At 47.9% G+C, this 21,830-nt stretch overlaps 1 protein-coding gene across 3 annotated transcripts in view; it reads right to left on the reverse strand.

The window, feature by feature from the left end:
• Positions 1–5,835: 5,835 nt before the first annotated feature.
• P3H2 (prolyl 3-hydroxylase 2) overlaps positions 5,836–21,830 on the reverse strand; it is a 92,421-nt gene continuing 76,426 nt past the window's right edge. Inside the window, exons 7-15 of one of the 3 annotated variants that reach the window (XM_058188931.1) lie at positions 21,316–21,356; positions 18,231–18,325; positions 16,310–16,437; positions 15,269–15,364; positions 12,651–12,801; positions 12,102–12,219; positions 10,583–10,658; positions 9,680–9,820; positions 5,836–6,360 (exon numbers count right to left, since the gene is read on the reverse strand). In XM_058188931.1, coding sequence (XP_058044914.1) covers positions 6,268–6,360; positions 9,680–9,820; positions 10,583–10,658; positions 12,102–12,219; positions 12,651–12,801; positions 15,269–15,364; positions 16,310–16,437; positions 18,231–18,325; positions 21,316–21,356 — 939 coding nt within the window. In that variant the 3' untranslated portion in view covers positions 5,836–6,267. The remainder of the gene's footprint in view (positions 6,361–9,679; positions 9,821–10,582; positions 10,659–12,101; positions 12,220–12,650; positions 12,802–15,268; positions 15,365–16,309; positions 16,438–18,230; positions 18,326–21,315; positions 21,357–21,830) is intronic. The other 2 variants (XM_058188930.1, XM_058188932.1) reach the window with 2 other exon arrangements.

Here is a 21,830-nt window from a genome sequence, read left to right on the forward strand (position 1 = left end):
TGGATCGCCATCTGACTGAGATGATGTAGGGTTTCCTGCCTGGGCAGGGGGTTGGACTAGAAGGCCTCCAAGGTCCCTTCCAACTCTGTTGTTATATATATATTATATCTGCACATGTGTGCAGTGTCAAAAACACAGTGATATAGGACGGGATTGCGCCCGGGTGGTTGGGCAGACCTACCTGCAGGTTGCCACTCCCGGTTTTCCCGAACCGGCTGAATGCCACCTCTGGTGTGCAGGCATCAGAGCAGAACATGGATCGTAAAGGGGTAGATGTAGGAGCACATCTGCCCCTTCGCTACCACTTTATAAGGCCTTGGTAAGGCCACACCTGGAATACGGCATCCAGTTTGGGCCACCACAATATAAAGAAGATATTGAGACTCTGGGAAGAGTGCAGAGAAGAGCAACAAAGAGGATTAAAGGCCTGGAAGCCAAAAATGATGAAGAACGGTTGCAGGAGTTGGGAATCTAACAAAGAGGAAGTCTAGGGTGGACATGATAGCAGTCTTCCAATATTTGGGGGGTTGCCACAAAGAAGAAGGGTGTGTGTGTGTGTGTGTGTGTGTGTGTGTGTGTGTGTGTGTGTGTGTGCCAACCTCTTCTCCAAAGCACCTGAAGGCAAGACAAGAAACAACGGATGGAAACTAATCAAGGAGAGAAGCAACCTGGAAATAAGGAGATCTTTCCTAACGGTGAGAACCATTAGCCAGTGGAACTGCTTGCCACCAGAAGTTGTGGGTGCTCTCCATCAGTGGAGGTTTTTAAGAGGAGGCTGGACAGCCATTTGTCTGAAACAGTACTATAGGGTTTCCTGTTTGAGCAACGGGTTGGACTGGAAGGCCTCTAAGGTCCCTTCCAACTCTGTTATACCGTTCGTCTAACAAAGAGAAAGACTCGGGGTGACGTGAGAGCAGTGCTCCAATATTTGAGGGGCTGCCCCAAGAAAGAGCTGCTATTCTCCAAAGCCCTTGAAGGCAGGAGAAGAAGCAGTGGATGGAAACCCACCAAGGGGAGAAACGTCCTGACAGTGAGAGAAGAATCAATCAGTGGAACTCCCTCCAGAAGTTGTGGATGCTCCATCACTAGAGGTCTTCAAGAAGAAATTGGGCAACTGTTTGTCTGGAATGGTGGAGGGCCTCCTGCTTGAGCAAGGGGGTTGGACGAGAAGCTCTCCAACCAAGTCCCAACCAACTCTGGGACAAGAGATGGGGTGGAAGGCAGGTTGTCTCTCAACAGGAGACCTGAAGGACCCGACAGATCCATCTCGATATTCAAGTTGCGTGAGGATTCAGCCCGCTGGAGAGAAGAACCGTTCCCAGGAGAAAGCATTTTCTCACCAAGCTGGAAATGTTAGAAAGGAGGTTGCGATTCTTCTGATGAAGTGATCCGACTGGTTTCCCTTGGCAACAAGTCAGGATCTGATCCACCCACCTTTTCAGAGCCATTTTTTCTTCTTCGGTCAGGAATCCTTGGCGTCCGCCTGGTTTTGCCACCCAACGGAGACGGGCAAGCGAGGCCGGCCTGAGGTTTGGGGTTGCAAATGAAGGCGTGCAATCCTTTCGGCAGGGAACTGCGAAGGTCGAGGGAAGGTTGGAAGGAGCTTTAAACCGACTTTATGGTGGTCCCTGAGCTGGGCTCTTTCCTTGCAGATGTGCATTAACAAACTACGTAACATCAGTGGTGCTAGAAAGGAATGGAGTTGGGGATGGAGGAATGGAGGGGAGGAACGGGAGGAAAGACTGCCCTTGGTGCTCTTTGAGGTGGGTGGTTTTCTTGCAGATGTTTCATGACCCAACTAGGGAACATCCTCAGTGCTGCAAGGAGAGGGGTTTGCTCTTTGTTTATATACAGCAGCTTACCCTGTCAGGGTTGGTAAGGGTGCAGTTTCCCCCTTGGCATTTCCTTATTAGGGTATTGTTTTCTGCTTGATTTTTTGTCTGGTGTTAATACCTGCTTATTCACTGAAGAGGTTACCTAGTTGGGTCATGAAACATCTGCAAGAAAACAACCCAGCTCAGAGCACACCAAGGACCCCACAGTCCCTCCTCCTCCTCCTCCTCTCACCCTGCTCCTTCTTTTCACCTCCTCAAACTGCACTCCCTTCTAACACTGATGATGTTGCCTAGTTGGGTCATGAAATGTCTGCAAGAAAACAATTCAGTTCAGAGAGCGCCAAGGACCCCACAGTCCTCTTATTGCTCCTCCTCCTCCTCCTCCTCCATCTCCTCCTCCCTTCTAGCACTGATGTTGTTCCCTAGTTGGGTCATGAAACATCTGCAACAAAACCACCAAGCCCAGAGAGCACGAAGGACCCTACAGTTCAACCCTGAGCTTCTAAACCTCCTTCCTCAGCAGAAGCCTATTAAGACTTGCTCAAGAGAGCCTCACCCCACCCTCCAGATCCAGGCTGTGGCTGGAACTGGGGAAGTGCAAGCGGTCAAGGCAAGCTTGACCTCCTCTGGTTACAGAGCTGACCTTCTCCAGTTGGCATTTTGGGCTGGAGAACCTCCGGAGAACCTCCCCAAAGGTGCCACCTTCCGAAAGCGCTTGCTTCCCAGATCCTTCCTCCCATCCCATCTCCCCTTCCCTTTGGGATAAAGGCAGCTGGCTTTTCCTGAGCCTCCTCTGGTGTGTGCTGCTTTCCCAGTAGCTGGGTGCTGCTCCAATTGCCCAATCCCTCTGGGCCCCACCCTGCCCAGGGTGGGGCGGCGTGTGGGATAAACTGGATTCCTGCAGCGCTGGGGAGTCTACCTCCCAGGGATAGATTTAATAATCCGTTGCCTTCCATCGCAAAGCTGCGCATTGTAAATAAATCTTTCATCTTGGCAAGGCGTGGCTATGGGGAAGGAACGTCTGCAGATTTCCCAACCCCGTTGGCGTGGCTATGGCTGCTTTCCCCATCCTGGACCTGCAGGGCCCAGGGAGGGGCCACTCCGCCTGGGGGGTGGGGAGGGGGCTCCCTTCGCCAGGTAGACCCAGATCCTCTGATGCCGTCCCATATATAGCAAACGCCCTCCCCCCCATCTTTCACCGGTGCATCACCTCCTCCCTGCAGAAGGAACCTGCCCTGCCCGCCATGGCAGGTATAGGAACTGTCACCACAGCGCCACCTGCTGACGACCGGAGGAACAACGCAACCCCAAGCATCGAGGGACCCTTTTGGGGCAGTTCAATTAATTGAATTAATTCAATTAAGCAGGTTGAAGGGCTCACCCACCACCCACCCCCCGCAAAGCTGCAGCCTAGAGTCTAAGGGAGATGTCTGGATCAGAAACAGCACAGAGTAGATGGGCTTACAGTAAGTTATTATAGGAACTTACAGGATGAGATGAGATGTTAGGTCCTCGATTTACGCCCACGGACCCGTTTAAGCAACATTTTCTGTTGCTAAGGGGGACAGCTAAACAGCTGTTTCCCCGTTGCTAAACGAGACCGTTCTCAAGTGAGTTTTGTCCCATTTTATGACCTCCCTTGCCACCGCTGCAAAGCGAAATGCTGCAGTTCTCAAGGCAGTAACCCGGTTGTTAAGTGAATCCGGCTTCCCTCCTTGGCTTTGCTGGTCAGAAGGTCGCAAAAGGGGACACCACAACCGTCATAAATATGAGTCGCTTGCCAAGCATCTGAATTTCGATCCCATTTCCATGGGGCTGCCGCCACGGTCATAAGTGTGAAAAACAGTCATATAAGTCCCGTTTTTCAGTGCTGTTGTGACTTCGGATGGTCACTAAATGAACTGTTGTAAGTTGAGGACTAACCCTACTCATTGGATAAGAAGCAGGAGGAGAACGTAACAGAGAAGAAATAAAACACAAGAGGCCGGTTAGTTTTCTGAGTTTAATTTATTTCTCCTGGGCTCAGACAAAGTTTGGTGGTTGCCATCAAATTCCCCTCTGTTTCCTTTCTACGCAATGCTCCCGTGGAGGGATGGTCTCTCATTGGCCCAAATCCAGTTTACTTTATTTATTTAAAAGATTTACAGAGCCACCCTTCCTTCAGCCCACTCTGCCGGAAGTTCAAAGGCTTCTTTCTCTTTTCAAAAGCTGGTGCGGGGGGGTCAGGAATGTGTATTTCCAGCAGATCTGCACCCGAGACCGGTTTGGCATAGAGGAGCAAGAAGGAGCCTTAATCAGGAGTAGAGAAATGTGGGGTGTCTGAGCTGGGTTGCTTTCTTGTAGACAAGGAACAAACCCCACTTCCTTCTAGCACTGATAATGTCTTGTAGTTGGCTACAAGACATTATCAGTGCTAGAAGGAAGTGGGGTTCGTTCCTTGTTTATATACAACTTAACCTCACTCCCTTCGAGCACTGATGATGTTCCCTAGTTGGGTCATGAAACGTCTGCAAGAAAAACATCCAAGCTCTGACAGCACCAAGGACCCCATAATCCTCCCCCGCTCCCTCCTCCTTTCAGCACTGATAAAGTTCCCTAGTTGGGTCATGAAACGTCTCAAGGAAACCACCAAACTCAGAGAGCACCAAGGACCCCACAATCCTCCTCCTCCCCTCCCTAATTCTCTTCCTCCTCTTCCCCCTCCTCCCCCTTCTCCTCCTCTTCCATTTTATGTTCCTTGATGGTGTTTCCTAACCTTGGCATCTTTAAGATGTGTGAGCTTCAACTCAGTGGTGAAATCCAAATTTTTTTTACTACCAGTTTTGTGGGCGTGGCTTGGTGGGTGTGGCAGGGGAAGGATACTGCAAAATCCCCATTCCCACCCTACTCCTGGGGGGAAGGATATTGCAAAATCCCCATTCCCACCGCACTCTGGAGTCAGCCAGAGGTGGCATTTGCTGGTTCTCCAAACTGCTCAACATTTCCGCTACCGGTTCTCCAGAACCTGTTGGATTTCACCCCTGCTTCATCTCTCAGAATTCTGGGACTTGAAGTCCACACATCTTAAAGTGTCCAAGGTTGAGAAACCCTGATTTAGCAAAATAGCAGTTGTATGCATGGGCAGCATTGTTAGATTGGGCACAAGGTGATGGGCATACAACAGATGAGTGCCATGCAACGCGTTCTTCTTTTTCTTCCAGACGGAAGGCCCTCGGGGAAGCCCTTGAGTAAACCCAAAATTTCATTTCTCCATCTTTGCTATGCTTGAAGGAGGTTAGCCAGCTCTTTTCATTCTACAGGAGCAGTTCCCAATCTTGGCGATTTCCCTCCAGCTTTGGAGTGGGACAACAACCACACCATCCAACAACTGCTGGAATGGTTGTCAACGATGCGGGGTTTTTGAAAAACGCAAGCAGGTTTTGGAGTTGGGAGAATAGAGCCAACGGCTCACCTGCCCTGCAGATTCAATCAGTCAATCAATCAGAATAGAGCTGGAAGGGACCTTGGAGGTCTTCTAGTCCAGCCCCCTGCTCAAGCAGGAGACCATATATCATTCCAGACAAACAGTTGTCCAGTCTCTTCTTAACAGCCTCCAATGATGGAGCAGCCACAAATTCTGGTGGCAACTTCTGTTCCACTGATTAATTGTGTTCACTGTTAGGAAATTCCAGGCTGCTTCTCTCAATGACTTCAATCAGAATAGAGCTGGAAGGGACCTTGAAGGTCTTCTAGTCCAACCCCTGCTAAGCAGAAGACCCTACATCATTCTGGACAAATCTTTGGAAACTCATCAAGGAGAGAAGCAATCTGGAATTAAGGAGAAACTTCCTAACCGGAAGGACAATTAACCAGTGGAATAGAAATTGCCTCCAGAAGTTGTGTTTGCTGCAGCACTGGAGGTTTTTAAGAAGTGTCTAGACCAGGGGTCTCCAACCTTGGTCCCTTTAAGATTTGTGGACTTCAACTCCCAGAGTTCCTCAGCCAGCTTTGTTGAAGTCCACAAGTCTTAAAGGGACCAAGGTTGGAGACCCCTGGTCTAGACAGTCATCTATCTGAAATGGTATAGGTTCCCTTGCTTGAGCAGGGGGCTGGACTAGAAGACCTCTAAGGTCCCTTCCAGCTCATTCATTAATTCACATTCATCCCTTCTTAAAAAAACCCTCTAAGGACGGAGTACCCACAAACTCTGGAGGGAAGCTCATGGTGGAGACAAATGGCCTCCTGGGGCTACCGCTTAGCAAGCTGCAGAAACATCTGGAGAACTTCATGGAGGAGGAGACGGAGGAGGTAAACCCAGAAGGTCCCCACTTCCCTGTTTCACCCCGTCTTTAAATTATTACCAAGGCTCTGTACAAAAATAAAAAGGGTTCTCATAAGATTTACAACCAATATTATTAAATAAATATTTGGGGCAGAGAGTCCTTGGCTTGGTTCATAGCTCATCCTTAGGGTTGATGCCCAGATCGGTGGGACCGAAGCGTTGGTGGTCTAACAAGGCGATGATCTCGTCGGCATGGATTCGCTCCTGAAGGACAAAGAGAAGAGACAAGAGGTGAAGGCTGACCCAAGGGGGAAGGGCGGCCCCACCATTCTCAAAAGGTCCGATCCGGTCTGGAAAGACCATTTATTATTCGCGAAAATTTATTCTTTACTGTGGAGTTACCGTCTAGGCAGCTTACAATAATAAAAAAAAAAAAAGGGGGGGGGAAACGAACAGAGTGTAACAGATTAACAGAGTTGGAAGGGACCTTGGAGGTCATCTAGTCCAACCCCCACCCACCCACCCACCGCCCAAGCAGGAGACCCTACACCATTACTGACCAATGGCAGCCCGGTCTCTTCTTGAAAGCCTCCAGTGTTGGAGCACCCACAACTTCCGAAGGCAACTTCTCTTCCAGTGAATATAGAATAACAGAGTTGGAAGGGACCTTGGAGGTCATCTAGTCCAATCCCCTGCCCAAGCAAGAGACCCTACACCATGTCTGATAGATGGCAGTCCAGTCTCTTCTTGAAAGCTTCCAGGGATGAAGATCCCACAACTTCTGAAGGCAACTTCTGTTCCATGGGTTGATTGTTCTCACGGTCAGAAATTTTGAATCTCTTCTTGTTCAGTTTCCATCCATTATTCCTTGTCTGGCCTTTGGGTGCCTTGGAAAATAGCTTGATCCCCCCCTCTCTGTGGCAACCCCTCAAATATTGGAAGACTGATCTCATATCTCCTCTGCTCCTTCTTTTCACTAGACTAGCCAGGCCCAGTTCCTCCAGTCCCCTAATCCTCTTTGTTGCTCTTCTCTGCACTCTTTCCAGAGTCTCAACATCTTTTTTATAGGGTGGTGACCAAAACTGGATGCAGTGTTCTAGGTATGGTCTTATTAGGGCTTTATAGAGTGATATTAGTACCTCCCTTGATCCTGATTGTATCCCTCTGTTAATGCAATTTAGGATTGCATTGGCTTTTTTGGCTGCCGCTGCACATGGCTGGCTCCTATTTAGCTGATTGTCCACTAAGACTCCAAGATCCCTCTCACAGTCACTGCTGTGGTAGTGGACTAAACAGGACAGAATAGAGCAACCAAATACAGGTATCTCTACCTCTCAAGGAGACCTGCATTAGTTATAATTAAATTAGGATATTACAAATTAGTTATAATTACATTAGCATAGCGTGAGGCAGCCCTGGGGCTGAGGACATCCCCCAATGCCTTGTGAACCTTTTAACCTTCTGAATTTTTAAGTTTGGTTTTTATTTTTACTTGGAAGTTTCTTCCTTCCATTTCTATTCTCTGCCTTTCCCAAGGGTACTTTCTTTCAACTGGACTTTCTGGGGTTTTTTTTTGGAAGACATTTCTCTTCTCATCCCAGAAGCTTCTTCCGCTCTGACTGGATGGTGGGGAAGGGAAGGATTGATACTCCTTGCAGACAGCTGGTCATTTGCATCCTTTTAGAGGGTCATTGAGGCCACTTGGAGGTTTCCCGTCCCCAGTCAGAGCGGAAGAAGCTTCTTGGATGAGAAGTGAAACGTCTTCAAAAAAAACCCCCAGAAAGTCCAGTTGCCTCTTGAAAAAAAAGAAGCACTTTTGGGACAACCACGACTTGGATGACTGAAACGGTTCTCTGCTTTTATTCGTGTTCTTAAAGTCCCCAAAGTTCCTGCTTTACAGGGTGACAGAACTTGGGTGTTTTGGATTGTCACCAGGAAGAGTAGCTCCTAATTAACAATTATACAGTGAATGTATCCTTATATAATTGTAGCATCAAACTGAGCTTCAGTGTGAAAAGGAAGTTCAGCCAAACTTCTCCGTCTTACTGCACATAGAAAAATAGCATCCTGGTTTTTCCACTGGTTCGCATGGTGGGGTTTTTGTAGCCACTTGGGGGCGCTCTTCTCCAAGCAATATTCCCAGGTTGTAGCTAAGATAAAGAGGCTGCAGCTGCTGATAAATACCCTATAAGCGGAGGGAGTTTGGGGGTGTCTTTTCAGACAAAGAGATGTCCCTGAGGCAGCTGAAGCCAGACCCTTCCCTGGATGCAAAAAACCCGGACTTCACAGGAAACAGGTTGGCTTGCAAAGGAGCTCTCGGACTCCAGATTCTGGGATAACGTCAAACAACTCTGCTCTCCTCCTTTCCTTCCTTCCTTCCTTTCTTCCCTCCCTCCCTCCCTCTCTCTCCTCCATCCTCCTTCAGTGTTTCCTTCATTCCCACTTTCCTTCCCTCCCTCCCTTTCCTTTTCTCTCCTTCCTTTTTTCTTTCCTTCCTTCTTTCCTTCCTTGCTTTTGTCTCCTTCCTTCCTTCCTCCTCCTCCTCCTCCTTTCTTTTCTCCCTCCTCTATCCTTCCTTCTTCCTTCCTCCTGCTCTCTTCCTTTCTCTTCCTTCAATTCCTTCATTCCTCCCTTTCCTCCCTCCCTTCCTTCCTTTCTCCTTCCTTCCTTGCTTCCACCCTTCCTTCCTTCCTCCTGCTCTCCTCTCTCTTCTTCCTTCCTTCCTTCCTTCCTTCCTTCCTTCCTTCCTTCCTTCCTTCCTTCCTTCCTTCCCTCCCTCCCTCCCTCTCTCTCCTCCATCCTCCTTCAGTGTTTCCTTCATTCCCACTTTCCTTCCCTCCCTCCCTTTCTTTCTCTCCTTCCTTTTTTCTTTCCTTCCTTCTTTCCTTCCTTGCTTTTGTCTCCTTCCTTCCTTCCTCCCTCCTCCTCCCTTTCTTTTCTCCCTCCTCTATCCTTCCTTCTTCCTTCCTCCTGCTCTCTTCCTTTCTCTTTCCTTCAATTCCTTCATTCCCTCCCTTTCCCTCCCTCCCTTCCTTTCCTTTTTTCTCCTTCCTTCCTTGCTTCCACCCTTCCTTCCTCCTGCTCTCTTCCTCTCTCTTCTTCCTTCCTTCCTTCCTTTCTTCCTTCCTTCCTTCCTTCCTTCCTTCCTCCTCCTCCTCCTCCTCCCTCTCTCTCCTCCCTCCTCCTTCAGTGTTTCCTTCATTCCCACTTTCCTTCCCTCCCTCCCTTTCCTTTTCTCTCCTTCCTTTCTTTCTTTCCTTCCTTCTTTCCTTCCTTGCCTTTTGTCTCCTTCCCTCCCTCCCTCCCTCCCTTTCTTTTTCTCCCCTCCCTCTATCCCTTCCTTCTTCCCTTCCTCCTGCTCTCTTCCTTTCTCTTTCCTTCAATTCCTTCCTTCCCTCCCTTTCCCTCCCTCCCTTCCCTTCCTTCCCTTTTTTCTCCTTCCTTCTCTCCTTCCTTCCTTGCTTCCACCCTTCCTTCCTCCTGCTCTCTTCCTCTCTCTTCTTCCTTCCTTCCTTCCCTCCCTCCCTCTCCCCCTCCCCTTCTTCCCTCCCTGGGACTCAGACTGCGGCCAGGCCAAACTCACCAGTTCCCGGTAAAGCGGGTTGAGGGTGAACCACAGAGCGACGGCACACCGCTGGCCTCTGGTGACGGCCTTGACCCCGTGGGGGTTCTCTCCGCCAGAGGAGAAGCTGACCATTCGCCCGCATTTGGGCTGGATGGAGGCCTGGAAGAAGGAGGGGAGGGAGGCACTCAGGGCGGCTCAGGGCCAAACGGAACAACCGACCTCTTCTTGCCTGTCAGATGCAGGTAGTCCTCGACTTATGACCATTAATTCAGCCTGAAATTTTGACAGTGGTTAAGAAAGTTCGGCCCCATTTCATGACCTTTCGTGCCACCGTCGTTAAGCGAATCACTGCCGTTTGGTTAGTAAGACGGACATTAAGTGAATCTGGTTTCCCCCTGGACTTTGCTAGCCAGAAGGCCGCAAAAGCGGAAATCACGTGACCCCCCAAGACACGGCAACTGTCGTAAGTCCACGCCAGTGGCCCTGCCTCTGAATCTTGATCGCGTGAACTGCAACGGTCGTAAGTGTGAAAAGTGCTCAGGAGCCAATTTTTTCAGTGCCGCTATGACTTTGAACCAGGGGTGAAATCCAGCAGGTTCTGACAGGTTCTAGAGAACTGGTAGCAGAAATTTTGAGTAGTTCAGGGAACCGGCAAATATCACCTCTGGCTGGCCCCAGAGTGGGGTGGGAATGGAGATTTTGCAGTATCCTTCCCCTGGAGCAGTGTGGGAATGGAGATTTAGCAGTATCCTTCCCCTGCCACACCCGCCAAGCCACGCCCACCCAAGCCATACCACGCCCACCAAGCCACGCCCACAGAACTGGTAGTAAAACAATTTGGATTTTACCACTGCTTTGAACGGTCATTAAATGAACGTTTGTAAAGCGAGGAGTACCTTACCTGTCCAGGTATCTACTCACCGTGACCGTCTTGGCATCCATTTCTGTGAAAATAAACTCCCCGCCTTCAAAGTCGCTGTTCATGTAGAGGAGAGCACTGCAAAAGGAGAGCAAGAACGGAGGAGGAAGGTGAGATAGAATAGAATGGAACAGGGCAGGACAGGACAGGACAGAATAGAAATAGAAATAAGAATAGAATAGAATAGAATAGAATAGAATAGAATTAGTAATAGAAATAGAAATAGAAATAATAGAATAGAATAGAATTAGTAATAGAATTAGTAATAGAATTAGTAATAGAAATAGAAATAATAGAATAGAATAGAATTAGTAATAGAAATAACAGTGTCCTGACAAACAGAATAGAATAAACAGAACAGAATAGAATTAATATTAGAAATAGAAAAAATAGAATAGAAATAGAAAGAATAGAATAGAATAGAATAGAATAACAGAGTTGGGAGGGGCCTTGGAGGTCTTCTAGTCCAGCGGTCTCCAACTTTGGTTCCTTTAAGACTTAAGCTTAAGTTCCTTAAGCAAAGCTGGCTGAGGAACTCTGGGAGTTGAAGTCCACAAGTCTTAAAGGGACCAAGGTTGGAGACCCCTGTTCTAGTCCAACCCCCTGCTCAAGCAGGAAACCCTACACCATTTCAGACAAATGGTTGTCCAGTCTCTTCTTAAAAGCCTCCAGTGTTGGACCATTTACAACTTCCTGAGGCAAGTAGTTCCACTGGTTAATTGTTCTAAGTTCAAAGAGGGTTTCTATCCAACAGGTGAAACTGGAGGCCAACCAGGTGGGCTCCTTCTTCCGCGAGGGGCCACCAACTTCAGCGGATACGACAGAACAAGGCCTTTCAGCCAGCTGGAGGGGAGGCTGACGGCTGCCAAGGGGAGGGGGAGGTTACCCCAAGGGGTGCCAAGGGGGCTTCTGCCCCAGCCGAGAATACGGCAGGGTGAGACTTGTGTAGAGGGGTCTGCGTTGCACCCTGGGGTGGAGGCCTTCCACCTTCCCTTCAGTAGAACCATCTAGAAGAGTGCTAGCACTTGAAAGCAGGCAGAATGACAGAATAAGAGTGTTGGAAGGGACCCTGGAGGTCTTCCAGTCCAGCCTCTATATCAGGGGTCTCCAACCTGGAAGTCCACAAATCTTAAAGTTGCCAAGGTTGGAGACCCCTGCTCTATATAATTCCAGACAAACAGCTGTTTCTTCCTAAAAACCATCAAGAAGGAAGGAAGGAAGGAAGGAAGGAAGGAAGGAAGGAAGGAAGGAAGGAAGGAAGGAAGGAAGGAAGGAAGGAAGGAGCAGGGAGGGAGGGAAAGAAAGAAGGAAGGCAGGAGGGAGGGAGGGAAGGAAGGAAGGGAGAATATGGGAATGAGAAGAAGGAAGAAAGGAAGGAAGAACAGAATAACAGAGTTGGAAGGGATCTTGTAGGGATCTCTTCTAGGCCAACCCCCTGCTCTAGATTACTCTACTTGGTCTTGGTGAAGAGCATCTGAAGACCCTTCTTATCTTCAGGGTCATGAGAGATGAGCCACCCACCTGTAGTCTCGGAAGGTGTAAGCTGGCGGCTCCTTCCAACACTCGTTGGCCTCAGGGTCCAAGAGACAATTGTCCGCGTGGATCGGATGGCTGAGATCATTCCTCCGTTCCTGTTGACCTGAAGGAACCAAGAACTGAAGACCTCAAGGTGGCCCCACACTCCTTTTGTGTTGCTATCTTGTTAACACACTCCCACTCCTTGAGAATTTGTTGTCCTTACACACCTCCTGCACACCTCTAAAACCCTTCCTCAATTCCTTTACACTAGGGGTCTCCAAACATAGCCACTTTAAGACTTGCGGACTTCGACTCCCAGGATTCCCTGCCATGAATGCATTCTTTATGACGTGTATCGCCATTGTGATCTGCTTACTCTCTTGTAATCCCTTTCTCTGCAATCTCTCTGCTCTAAGAGACGGGAGGAAAAGAAACAGGCATAGCTGACTGGGGAATTCTGGGAGTTGAAGTCCACAAGTCTTCAAGTGACCATGGTTGGAGACCCCTGCTCTACACCAGCGTTTCTCCATCTTTCCCTCTCCCCAGACTTACCTGACAGGGCCGTGCGGCACACCAGGTGTGTGTAAGAGAAATAGAGGGTGGAATTCAGCATGAAGTAGGATTCCACTATCTTCCGGGCTTTCTCACTGACATCATAGAAGAGGCGGGCACTTTTCAAAGGGATCCGCCCCTCGTAGCCAAACTGCAGGCAAATCAAATGAGAAAGTTCTCTCTCTTTCTCTCTCTCTCTCTTTTATTTATTTTGACAAGCGTATAAAAGATAGATAAAAGTATAAACATGATTTTGAATACATGAAAAGGATACAAATAAAAAGGGACAGTAAGACAGGGACGGCTGGCACACTGGTGCACTTATGCACACACCTTACAGACCTCTTAGGAATGGGGGGAGGTCAACAGTAGATAGTTTTTCCTTCTCTCTCTCTCTCTTTTCTCTCTCTCTTTCTTTCTTTCTCCTTCTCTTTTTCTCTGTCTCTTTCTTTCGTTCTTTTTCTTTCTTTCTCCTCTCTCTCTCTCTCTTCTCTCACTCTTTCTCTCTCTCTTTCTTTCTTTCTCCTTCTTTGTGTCTGTCTCTTTCTTTCTTTTCCTTTCTCCTCTCTCTCTCTCTATATATATATATCTGTCTGTCTGTCTGTCTCTCCTCTCTCGCTTTCTCTGTGTCTCTTTCTTTCTTTCTCCTCCTCTGTGTCTTTCTTTCTTTCTTTCTTTCTTTCTTTCTTTCTTTCTTTCTTTCTTTCTTTTTCTTTCTCCTCTCTCTCTCTGTATCTCTGTCTGTCTGTCTCTCTCTCTCCTCTCTCGCTTTCTCTGTGTCTCTTTCTTTCTTTCTCCTCCTCTGTGTCTCTTCCTTCCTTTCTTTTTCTTTCTTTCTTTCTTTCTTTTTCTTTTCTTTCTTTCTTCTTTCTTTCTTTCTTTTTCTTTCTCCTCTCTCTCTCTGTATCTCTGTCTGTCTTTCTCTCTCCTCTCTCGCTTTCTCTGTGTATCTTTCTTTCTTTCTCCTCCTCTGTGTCTCTTCCTTCCTTTCTTTTTCTTTCTTTCTTCCTTTCTTCTTTCTTTCTTTTTCTTTCTTTCTCCTCTCTCTCTCTTTCTCTGTCTTTCTTTTTCTTTCTCCTTCTATGTGTCTTTCTTTCTTTCTTTCTTTCTTTCTTTCTTTTCTTTCTTTCGCCTCTCTCTGTGTGTGTCTCTCTCTCTCTCTCTCTTTCTTTCGTTCTCCTCTCTCTCTGTGTCTCTCTCCCTCTCATAGTTCTTGACCCATTCATTTAGTAACTGTTCAAATTTAAACGGCACTAAGAGAAGGGATTTATGACCATTTTTCACACTCGAGTTACACCTACAACTGAGCCTAAAATTTTTGTTGCTAAGCGAGACTGTTGTTAAGTGAGTTATGCCCCATTTTAGAACCTTTCAGGCCACAGCTGTTAAGTGAATCACTGCCGTTGCTGAGTTAGCTAAATGGTTGTTAAGTGAATCTGGCTTCCCCGTGGATTTTGCTTTTCAGAAGGTCGCCAAAGGGGATCACGTGACCCCGGCACACTGTGACCGTCGTAAATATGAGTCCGTTTCCAAATGTCTGAAGTTTGATCATGTGACCACAGGGGGGCTGCAACGGTCATAAGTGTGAAAAACGGTCCTAAGTCAGTGTTAGTGAACTGTTGTAAATTGAGGACTAGAATAGAATAGAATAGAATAGAATAGAATAGAATAGAATAGAATAGAATAGAATAGAATAGAATAGAATAGAATAGAATTTTTATTGGCCAAGTGTGATTGGACACACAAGGAATTTGTCTTGGTGCATCTGCTCTCAGTGTACATAAAAGAAAAGATACGTTCATCAAGGTACAACATTTACAACACAATTGATGGTCAATATATCAATATAAGTCATAAGGATTGCCAGCAACAAGTTATAGTCATACAGTCATAAGTGGAAAGAGATGGGTGATGGGAACGATGAGAAGATTAATAGTAGTGCAGATTCAGTAAATAGTTTGACAGTGTTGAGGGAATTATTTGTTTAGCAGAGTGATGGCCTTCGGGAAAAAACTGTCCTTGTGTCTAGTTGTTCTGGTGTGCAGTGCTCTATAGCGTCGTTTTGAGGGTAGGAGTTGAAACAGTTTATGTCCAGGATGCGAGGGATCTGCAAATATTTTCACGGCCCTCTTCTTGATTTGTGCAGTATACAGGTCCTCAATGGAAAGCAGGTTGGTTGCAATTATTTTTTCTGCAGTTCTAATTATCCTCTGAAGTCTGTGTTTTTCTTGTTGGGTTGCAGAACCGAACCAGACAGTTATAGAGGTGCAAATGACAGACTCAGTAATTCCTCTGTAGACTACCCTGCCTATCAAGGACTATTCTGGGATCAGAGCCGTGCCCATGCCTTGACCTTGCCTACCTGAAAGGGTGAAGACCAAGCAAGCAGAATGCACGAAGAGAGGCTCCTCCATCATGAGCTGCTGATGGACTTGATGTAAACCAGGTGTCTCCAACCTTGGTCCCTTTAAGACTTGTGGACTTCAACTCCCAGAGTCCCTCAGCCAGTCTTAAAGGGACCAAGGTTGGAGACCCCTGATCTAAAGTAGCTTTGGAGGTCTCCAGATGTTCTCACCACACAGGAGAAAAAGGTCCAGCCTGACACAACACTTTCTTACCTTCAGAGCGTTGAGGATGGTGGCTCCTTCGAACTTCTCATTAGGGGTGTGAGGAGAGGTCTTCCCCCGGTACCCATCCCCAGCCAGGAGGATGTTCTGCAGGAGAAGAACAATGGTTAGGGCTCTGGAGGCTGAAACATGAATGTGAAGAAGGAAAGGCTGCAGGAACTGGGAAGGTCTCGGTTTTTTTTGTTTGTTTGTTTGCATTTATATCCTGCCCTTCTCTGAAGACTCAGGGCGGCTTACACTATGTTAGCAATAGTCTTCATCCTATTTGTTTATTTATATACAAAGTCAACTTATTGCCCCCAACAATCTGGATCCTCATTTTACTTACCTTATAAAGGATGGAAGGCTGAGTCAACCTTGGGCCTGGTGGGGCTTGAACCTGCAATAATTGCAGGCAGCTGTGTTAATAACAGACTGTCTTACCAGTCTGAGCCACAGAGGCCCCATTGAATGAAAAGAAGGACTAGGCGCAGGGGTCTCCAACCTTGACAACTTTAAGACTTGTGGACTTCAACTCCCAGCTTTGCTGGCTGAGGTATTCTGGGAGTTGAAGTCCACAAGTCTTAAAGTTGCCAAGTTTGAAGACCCCTGGACAAGGGGGTGACATGATAGCATCTTCCAATATCTCAGGGGTTTCCACAAAGAGGAGTGGGTCCATCTATTCTCCAAAGCCCCAGAAGGCAAGAAAAGAAGTGATGGATGGAATCTACTCAAGGAGAGAAGCAATCTGGAATTAAGGAGAAACTTCCTGACAGTGAGAACCATTAAACAGAGGAAAAAGCTTGCCACCAGACGTTCTGCGTACTCTAACACACAGGTTTTTAAGAAGAACTTGGACAACTCTTGATCCAATTGATGACTTCTCCTTCAACGTGACACCTTCAAGGGGTTGGTCTCTAAGAGGCCAGAGGCTTCATGGTGAGGTCTGCTCACAGAAATGGGCCAGGCAACCCTTATGGACCTCAAATTGTCACTAGACACTTGCTCAGAGGGGTCCTCTGCTTTGGTACCAACAGACGGGCAGTTACTTACGTTGGCGATGTGCTCTAGCTCCTGGCACTCGCTTGGTGAGATGACATTGTCCAGGAGGACTCGCTGTGTCCCGTTCAGCTGCTGGGAATTGTAGACAAACTGGACTTCGTTGAACAGAAGGGGGCCTCCTAGGGAGGAAGGGAGGGAGGAAGAAAGGAAAAGGGAGGGAGAGTGTGAGGAATGAAGGAAAGAGATGGCGGGATGGAGAGAGGGAGAGAATGATGTAAAAAAAGAAAGGAAGAAAGGAAGAGGTAGGGAGGGAGGGAGGATGGATGGAAGGAAGGAAGGAAGGAAGGAAGGAAGGAAGGAAGGAAGGAAGGAAGGAAGGAAGGAAGGAAGGAAGGAAGGAAGGAAGGAAGGAAGGAATGAAAAAGGACGAGAAAAGGGAGGGAGGAACGACGGAAGGAGATTGGGATGGAGAGAGGGAGAGAATGATGAAAGAAGGAAGGAAGAAGAAAGAAAAGAAGAAAGAAAGAAAGAAAAAGAAAGAAAGAAAGTAAGTTTATTTTAGTCGATCTAGACTAGACCCTGGAAAGAGCAGACTGTGGAGCAAGGCAAGAGAGTCGCTGGGGCTAATCCTGAGGTTGGCTCAAGGGCAGAACCGGCCAATCCCGGTTCTCTTTCTGACCAGGGAGGGAATCCTGGCTTGGCCCTGCCCATCCTTGTCCTCTGCCCATTTCAAGGGCAAACAGAGGAAAAATACAAACAAGGCGGTGGGAACAAGATGGGAACAGCAGCCCCCTCCCGCCCCTCCCCCATGCAGCAAGAACCCCCTCTTCTTCCACCCCCCCAAATATCTGGAGGGACTCAGAACCCCACAGAAGGGGAAGCGAATCTATTCATCCGAGGGAGGAGGACAAAAGTCAGACCTCCCGCTCCTCCCAAAGCCCCCCTCCCTTCCGGCATTGATGCTTCTGCCCAGTTTGGGTCATGAAGCAAGAAAACCAGCCAGCTCAGAGAGGACCCCTAGAGTTTTTTCCTCCCTTCCTCCTCCTGCTGCTCCTCCTCCTCTCCGCAAATCCCTCTCCCTTCCAACCCTGATGATGTTCCCTAGTTGGGTCATGAAACGTCTGCAAGAAAACTACCCAGCTCAGAGAGCACAAGGACCCCAAAATTTTCCTCCTCCTCCTCCTCCTCCTCCTCCTCCTCCTCCTCCTCCTTGCTGGGTGGTGCAAACAGCAGGCAAGCCAGATGGGCCGCAGGAGGAACAGCTTTGCAATAATTGGTGGGCAAATTCTCTGCCCTTACAAAATAGTATCCTATTTCCAAGAAGGTGCCTATAGGGAGGGCAACAAAGAAAGGAGGAAGCATCTGTGGAAATGGAGTTTCCAGGAAAGGGGCCCCTGGAAAAGCCTTCTCTCCTTCACCCTGAAGCCAGCTGAAGGCCTCAGCTGGGAGGCTGAGAATTTGTCTCCAAAGTTGACGGTCTGCAGGTTGCACAGAAGAAACTTTTTTTTGACACAGCTCTCAAAACGAACTGAGGGTGGAGCTGGGTCCATTTCATCCTTTCCCTCCTGCTCTCCATGCCTGTGAAGGGGTTGTGGGGTGGCCAAGCCCCAAGCAGGACAGCCCCTAAAACGGGGGGGGGGGGGTCTCTTCAAAATTGGCCACTTCAAGACTTATGGACTTCGACTCCCAGAATTCCCTAGCCAGCGGGGGGAATTCTGGGAGTTGAAGTCCACAAATCTTAAAAGGGTCAAGTTTGGAGAACCTTGGTCTAGACACACCCAATTCCTGCAACCGTTCATGATACGATTAGCCCAGGGGTCTGCAAACTTGGCTCTTTTAAGACTTATGGACTTCAACTCCCAGCAAAGCTGGCTGGGGAACTCTGGGAGTTGAAGTCCACAAGTCTTAAAAGAGCCAAGTTTGCAGACCTCTGATTTAGCCTCCAGAACCCTTAATGTCCAGGGAGCCTTACCTTCCCGTGGGGGGTGCCCCATTTTGGACAAATCCTGTTCAGGAAGGGCATCCCCAGGCTCATTGGCTTGGTGGTCCTGCAGCCCGGAAGGATCCCTGCGGAAGACAAACCAGGAGACGCTGGTTGGGTTCCCACAATAGCTGGATGCCCAGCTTAAGAGTCCTGAATGTTGACTGAACAAGCCAACATGCCAAAAGTCCATCAATCAATTGGAGACAAAAACGTTAAAGGTAGTCCACAACTTACGACCACAACTGAGCTCAAAATCCATGTGGCTAACTGAGATGTTCCATTTTACGACCTTTCTCGGCACAGTTGTTAAGTGAATCATTGCGGTTACTAAATGAGTCACTCGGTTGTTAAGTGAATCTGGCTTTCCCCTTGGCTCGGCTCGTCAGAAGGTCGCAAAAGGGGATCGCGTGACCCCTCCAGGACACTGCGACCGTCATAAATGTGAGTTCGAATTTTGATCACGTGACCATCCTACGAAGGTGGTAACTATGAAAAATGGTCCTACGTCACATTTTTCAGTGCCATGGTTAACTTTGAACGGTCACTAAATTGACTGTTGTAAATCGAGGTCTACCTGCATTTGGGTTCAGGAAAGAGATGAAGACCCCAACAGACCATTAAGAGTAACAGAGTTGGAAGGGACCTTGGAGGTCATCTAGCCCAACCCCCTGCTCACACAGGACACTTATCCTAGGGATTCGAACCGCCAAACTGCCGACCTTTCTGAACGACAAGCTCAGCGTCTTAGCCACTGAGCCACCTAGCCAGGCTATATGAAGGCTGGTCAGGTCCAGGTGGAGGTTTTGGAGTTGCGGAGCAGCCTCAAGGGCCGTGCTGACCCTCCCCCATTATCCTTCTCTGAGTTTTGCATACGATGAGGTGACCCAGGTCTGTTGCTCACATGCAGTTTTAATGTTGGCTAGTGTGAAAACTGAGATGGGTCCTTTCTGGAGCCGTCTGCCCCATCCAGCAGCCTCTGGTTTCCCCCTTCGGCAGCGGTTAGACTCGGGGGTCCCCTCTTTCACCTTCACCTTCCCTTTCCAGCCACCAGCCCTCCAAGCGCTAACCAGATCTGACCCAAAAGTGCTTTTTCAGGAGGCAACTGGACTTTCTTGTTTTTTTGTTGAAGACATTTCACTTCCCACCCAAGAAGCTTCTTCAGCTCTGACCGGATGGCGGGGAAACGGAAGGATTTATCCTCCTTGCAGACAGCTGGTCATTTGCATCCTTTCAGAGGGTCCTTGAGGCCACTTGGAGGTTTATCTGTGTTTTCAGGTCCCCTGAGTGGTGCAAATGGGTGTGAAGTCTTCTTGGAACTGCTGAAATGATTGTGTTTTGAACTCCACACCCAATTGCACTACTCAGGTGACCCTGAGAATACAGACAAACCGCCAAGTGGCCTCAATGACTCTCTAAAAAGGGGGCAAATGACCAGCTGTCTGCAAGGGGTATCAACCTTATCCCACTAGACTTGAAATCCTGGGCTTGGAAAACTTGGAACTCCGTCGCCTTCGACAAGACCTAAGTTTAACTCACAGAATCATCTATTGTAACGTCCTTCCTGTTAAAGACTACTTCAGCTTTAATTGCAATAATACAAGAGCAACCAACAAATTTAAACTTAATGTTAACCGCTTTAATCTAGATTGCAGAAAATATGACTTCTGTAACAGAGTTGTTAATGCTTGGAACACACTACCTGACTCTGTGGTCTCTTCCCATAATCCCAAAAGCTTTAACCAAAAACTTTCTACTACTGACCTCACCCCATTCCTAAGAGGACCATAAGGGGCGTGCATAAGAGCACAAGCGTGCCTACCATTCCTGTCCTATTGTTTTTCTTTTCTTCTTCCTACATATATATATATATATATATGTATGCTTATACCTTTATATACTATATAACCTTTCTGTATGATAGTTACATATATTGTTGTGACAAAATAAATAAATTAAATAAATAAATAAATAAATAAATCCTTCCCTTCCCCACCATCCAGTCAGAGCTGAAGAAGCTTCTGGGATGAGAAGCGAAATGTCTTCAAGGAAAAACAAAGTCCAATTGCCTTTGGAAAACAGCTCCTTTGGGACAACTATGACCTCGATGACTGACAATCTCCATAAATATTTTGCTATACAATTTGGGATGAAGACCCTTTGAATGGGGTGGGAGGAGGAAGGGATTTCCAGAGGAAAAAATTGCAGACTACAGGAACCCTTTGCATCACTCAGGTGACCCTGAAGACACAGACAGACCGCCAAGTGGCCTCAAGGACCCTCTCAAATGACCAGCTCTCTGCAAGGAGTATAAATCCTTCCATTCCCCACCATCCAGTCGGAGCTGAAGAAGCTTCTTGGAGGAGAAGTGAAATGTCTTCAAAAGAAAAAAACACAAGAAAGTCCATTGCCCCTTGAAAAAGCATCTTTGGGACAACCATGACCTGGATCAGGGGTCTCCAACCTTCCTCAGCAAAGCTGGCTGAGGAACTCTGGGAGTTGAAGTCCACAAGTCTTAAAGGGACCAAGGTTGGAGACCCCTGATCTGGATGACGGAGAATCTCCATGGACATTTAACCAGATCTTGACTGTTGCTGGTAGAGGGAAGAGAAGGAGATCCTGTTTTGCAATTGGGGGGCTTTGAAGGAACTGGTCAAAAACCCCACCCCACCCCATGCAGACACCCCTGGTGCCAATGGTCACTCCCTTTCAAATATTCACGAAGGGGCTTTGAGATTTCTGCCCTCCTGCGAGACCCCCTGAACCAGTGTTGGCAAACCTTTTTGCCACCGAGGGCTGAACTGGGAGTTTGTGCGCACGCGCACAGGCTGGGAACCGGAAGAGCAGATTCACGTATGTGGGCCGGGAAGATAGCAGCTGCTTTTCTGGTTCCTGGTGCTCCCGCGCACGTGAAGACCAGCTGGCTGGTGCGCCAGAACCTGGAGGAGCAACGGGCCACGGCTTGTGTGCCCCAGAGAGAGGTCTGCGGGCCACTTCCGGCAGGTGTGCCATAGGTTCGTCACCACAACCCTGAACTCTCAGTCTTCTTCAGCAAATGACAGGTTTGGTTTCTTACCTTTGGGTCTCCTGCCGAGTCCCAGCGGCGTTCCAGTAGTCCTGGAAAAAGGAAGGCTGGTTGGTTAAGGTGGGAGAGAGAAAGAGAGAAGGAGAGAAAGAAAGAGGGAGAGTGGGAGAGAGAGAGAGGGAGGAAAGAAGGAAAAGAGAAATGACGGAAGGAAAAAAGGAAGGAAAAGAGATATGAAGGAAGGAAGGAAATTGTAATGCAACAAAGGAAGGAAGGAAAAGAGAAATGAAGGAAGGAAAAAAGGAAGGAAGGAAGGAAATTGTAATGAAAGGAAGGAAAGAAGGAAAGAAAAGAGAAATGAAGGAAGGAAAAAAGGAAGGAAGGAAGGAAAAGAGAAATAACGGAAGGAAAAAAGGAAGGAAAAGAGATATGAAGGAAGGAAGGACATTGTAATGAAAGGAAGGAAAGAAGGAAGAAAAGAGAAATGAAGGAAGGAAAAAAGGAAGGAAGGAAGGAAAAGAGAAAGGAAGGAAGGAAAAAAGGAAGGAAGGAAAAAAGGAAGGAAG

Source organism: Ahaetulla prasina, chromosome 6, assembly GCF_028640845.1.
Source record: "Ahaetulla prasina isolate Xishuangbanna chromosome 6, ASM2864084v1, whole genome shotgun sequence".
NCBI classification, from domain to species: Eukaryota; Metazoa; Chordata; class Lepidosauria; order Squamata; family Colubridae; genus Ahaetulla; species Ahaetulla prasina.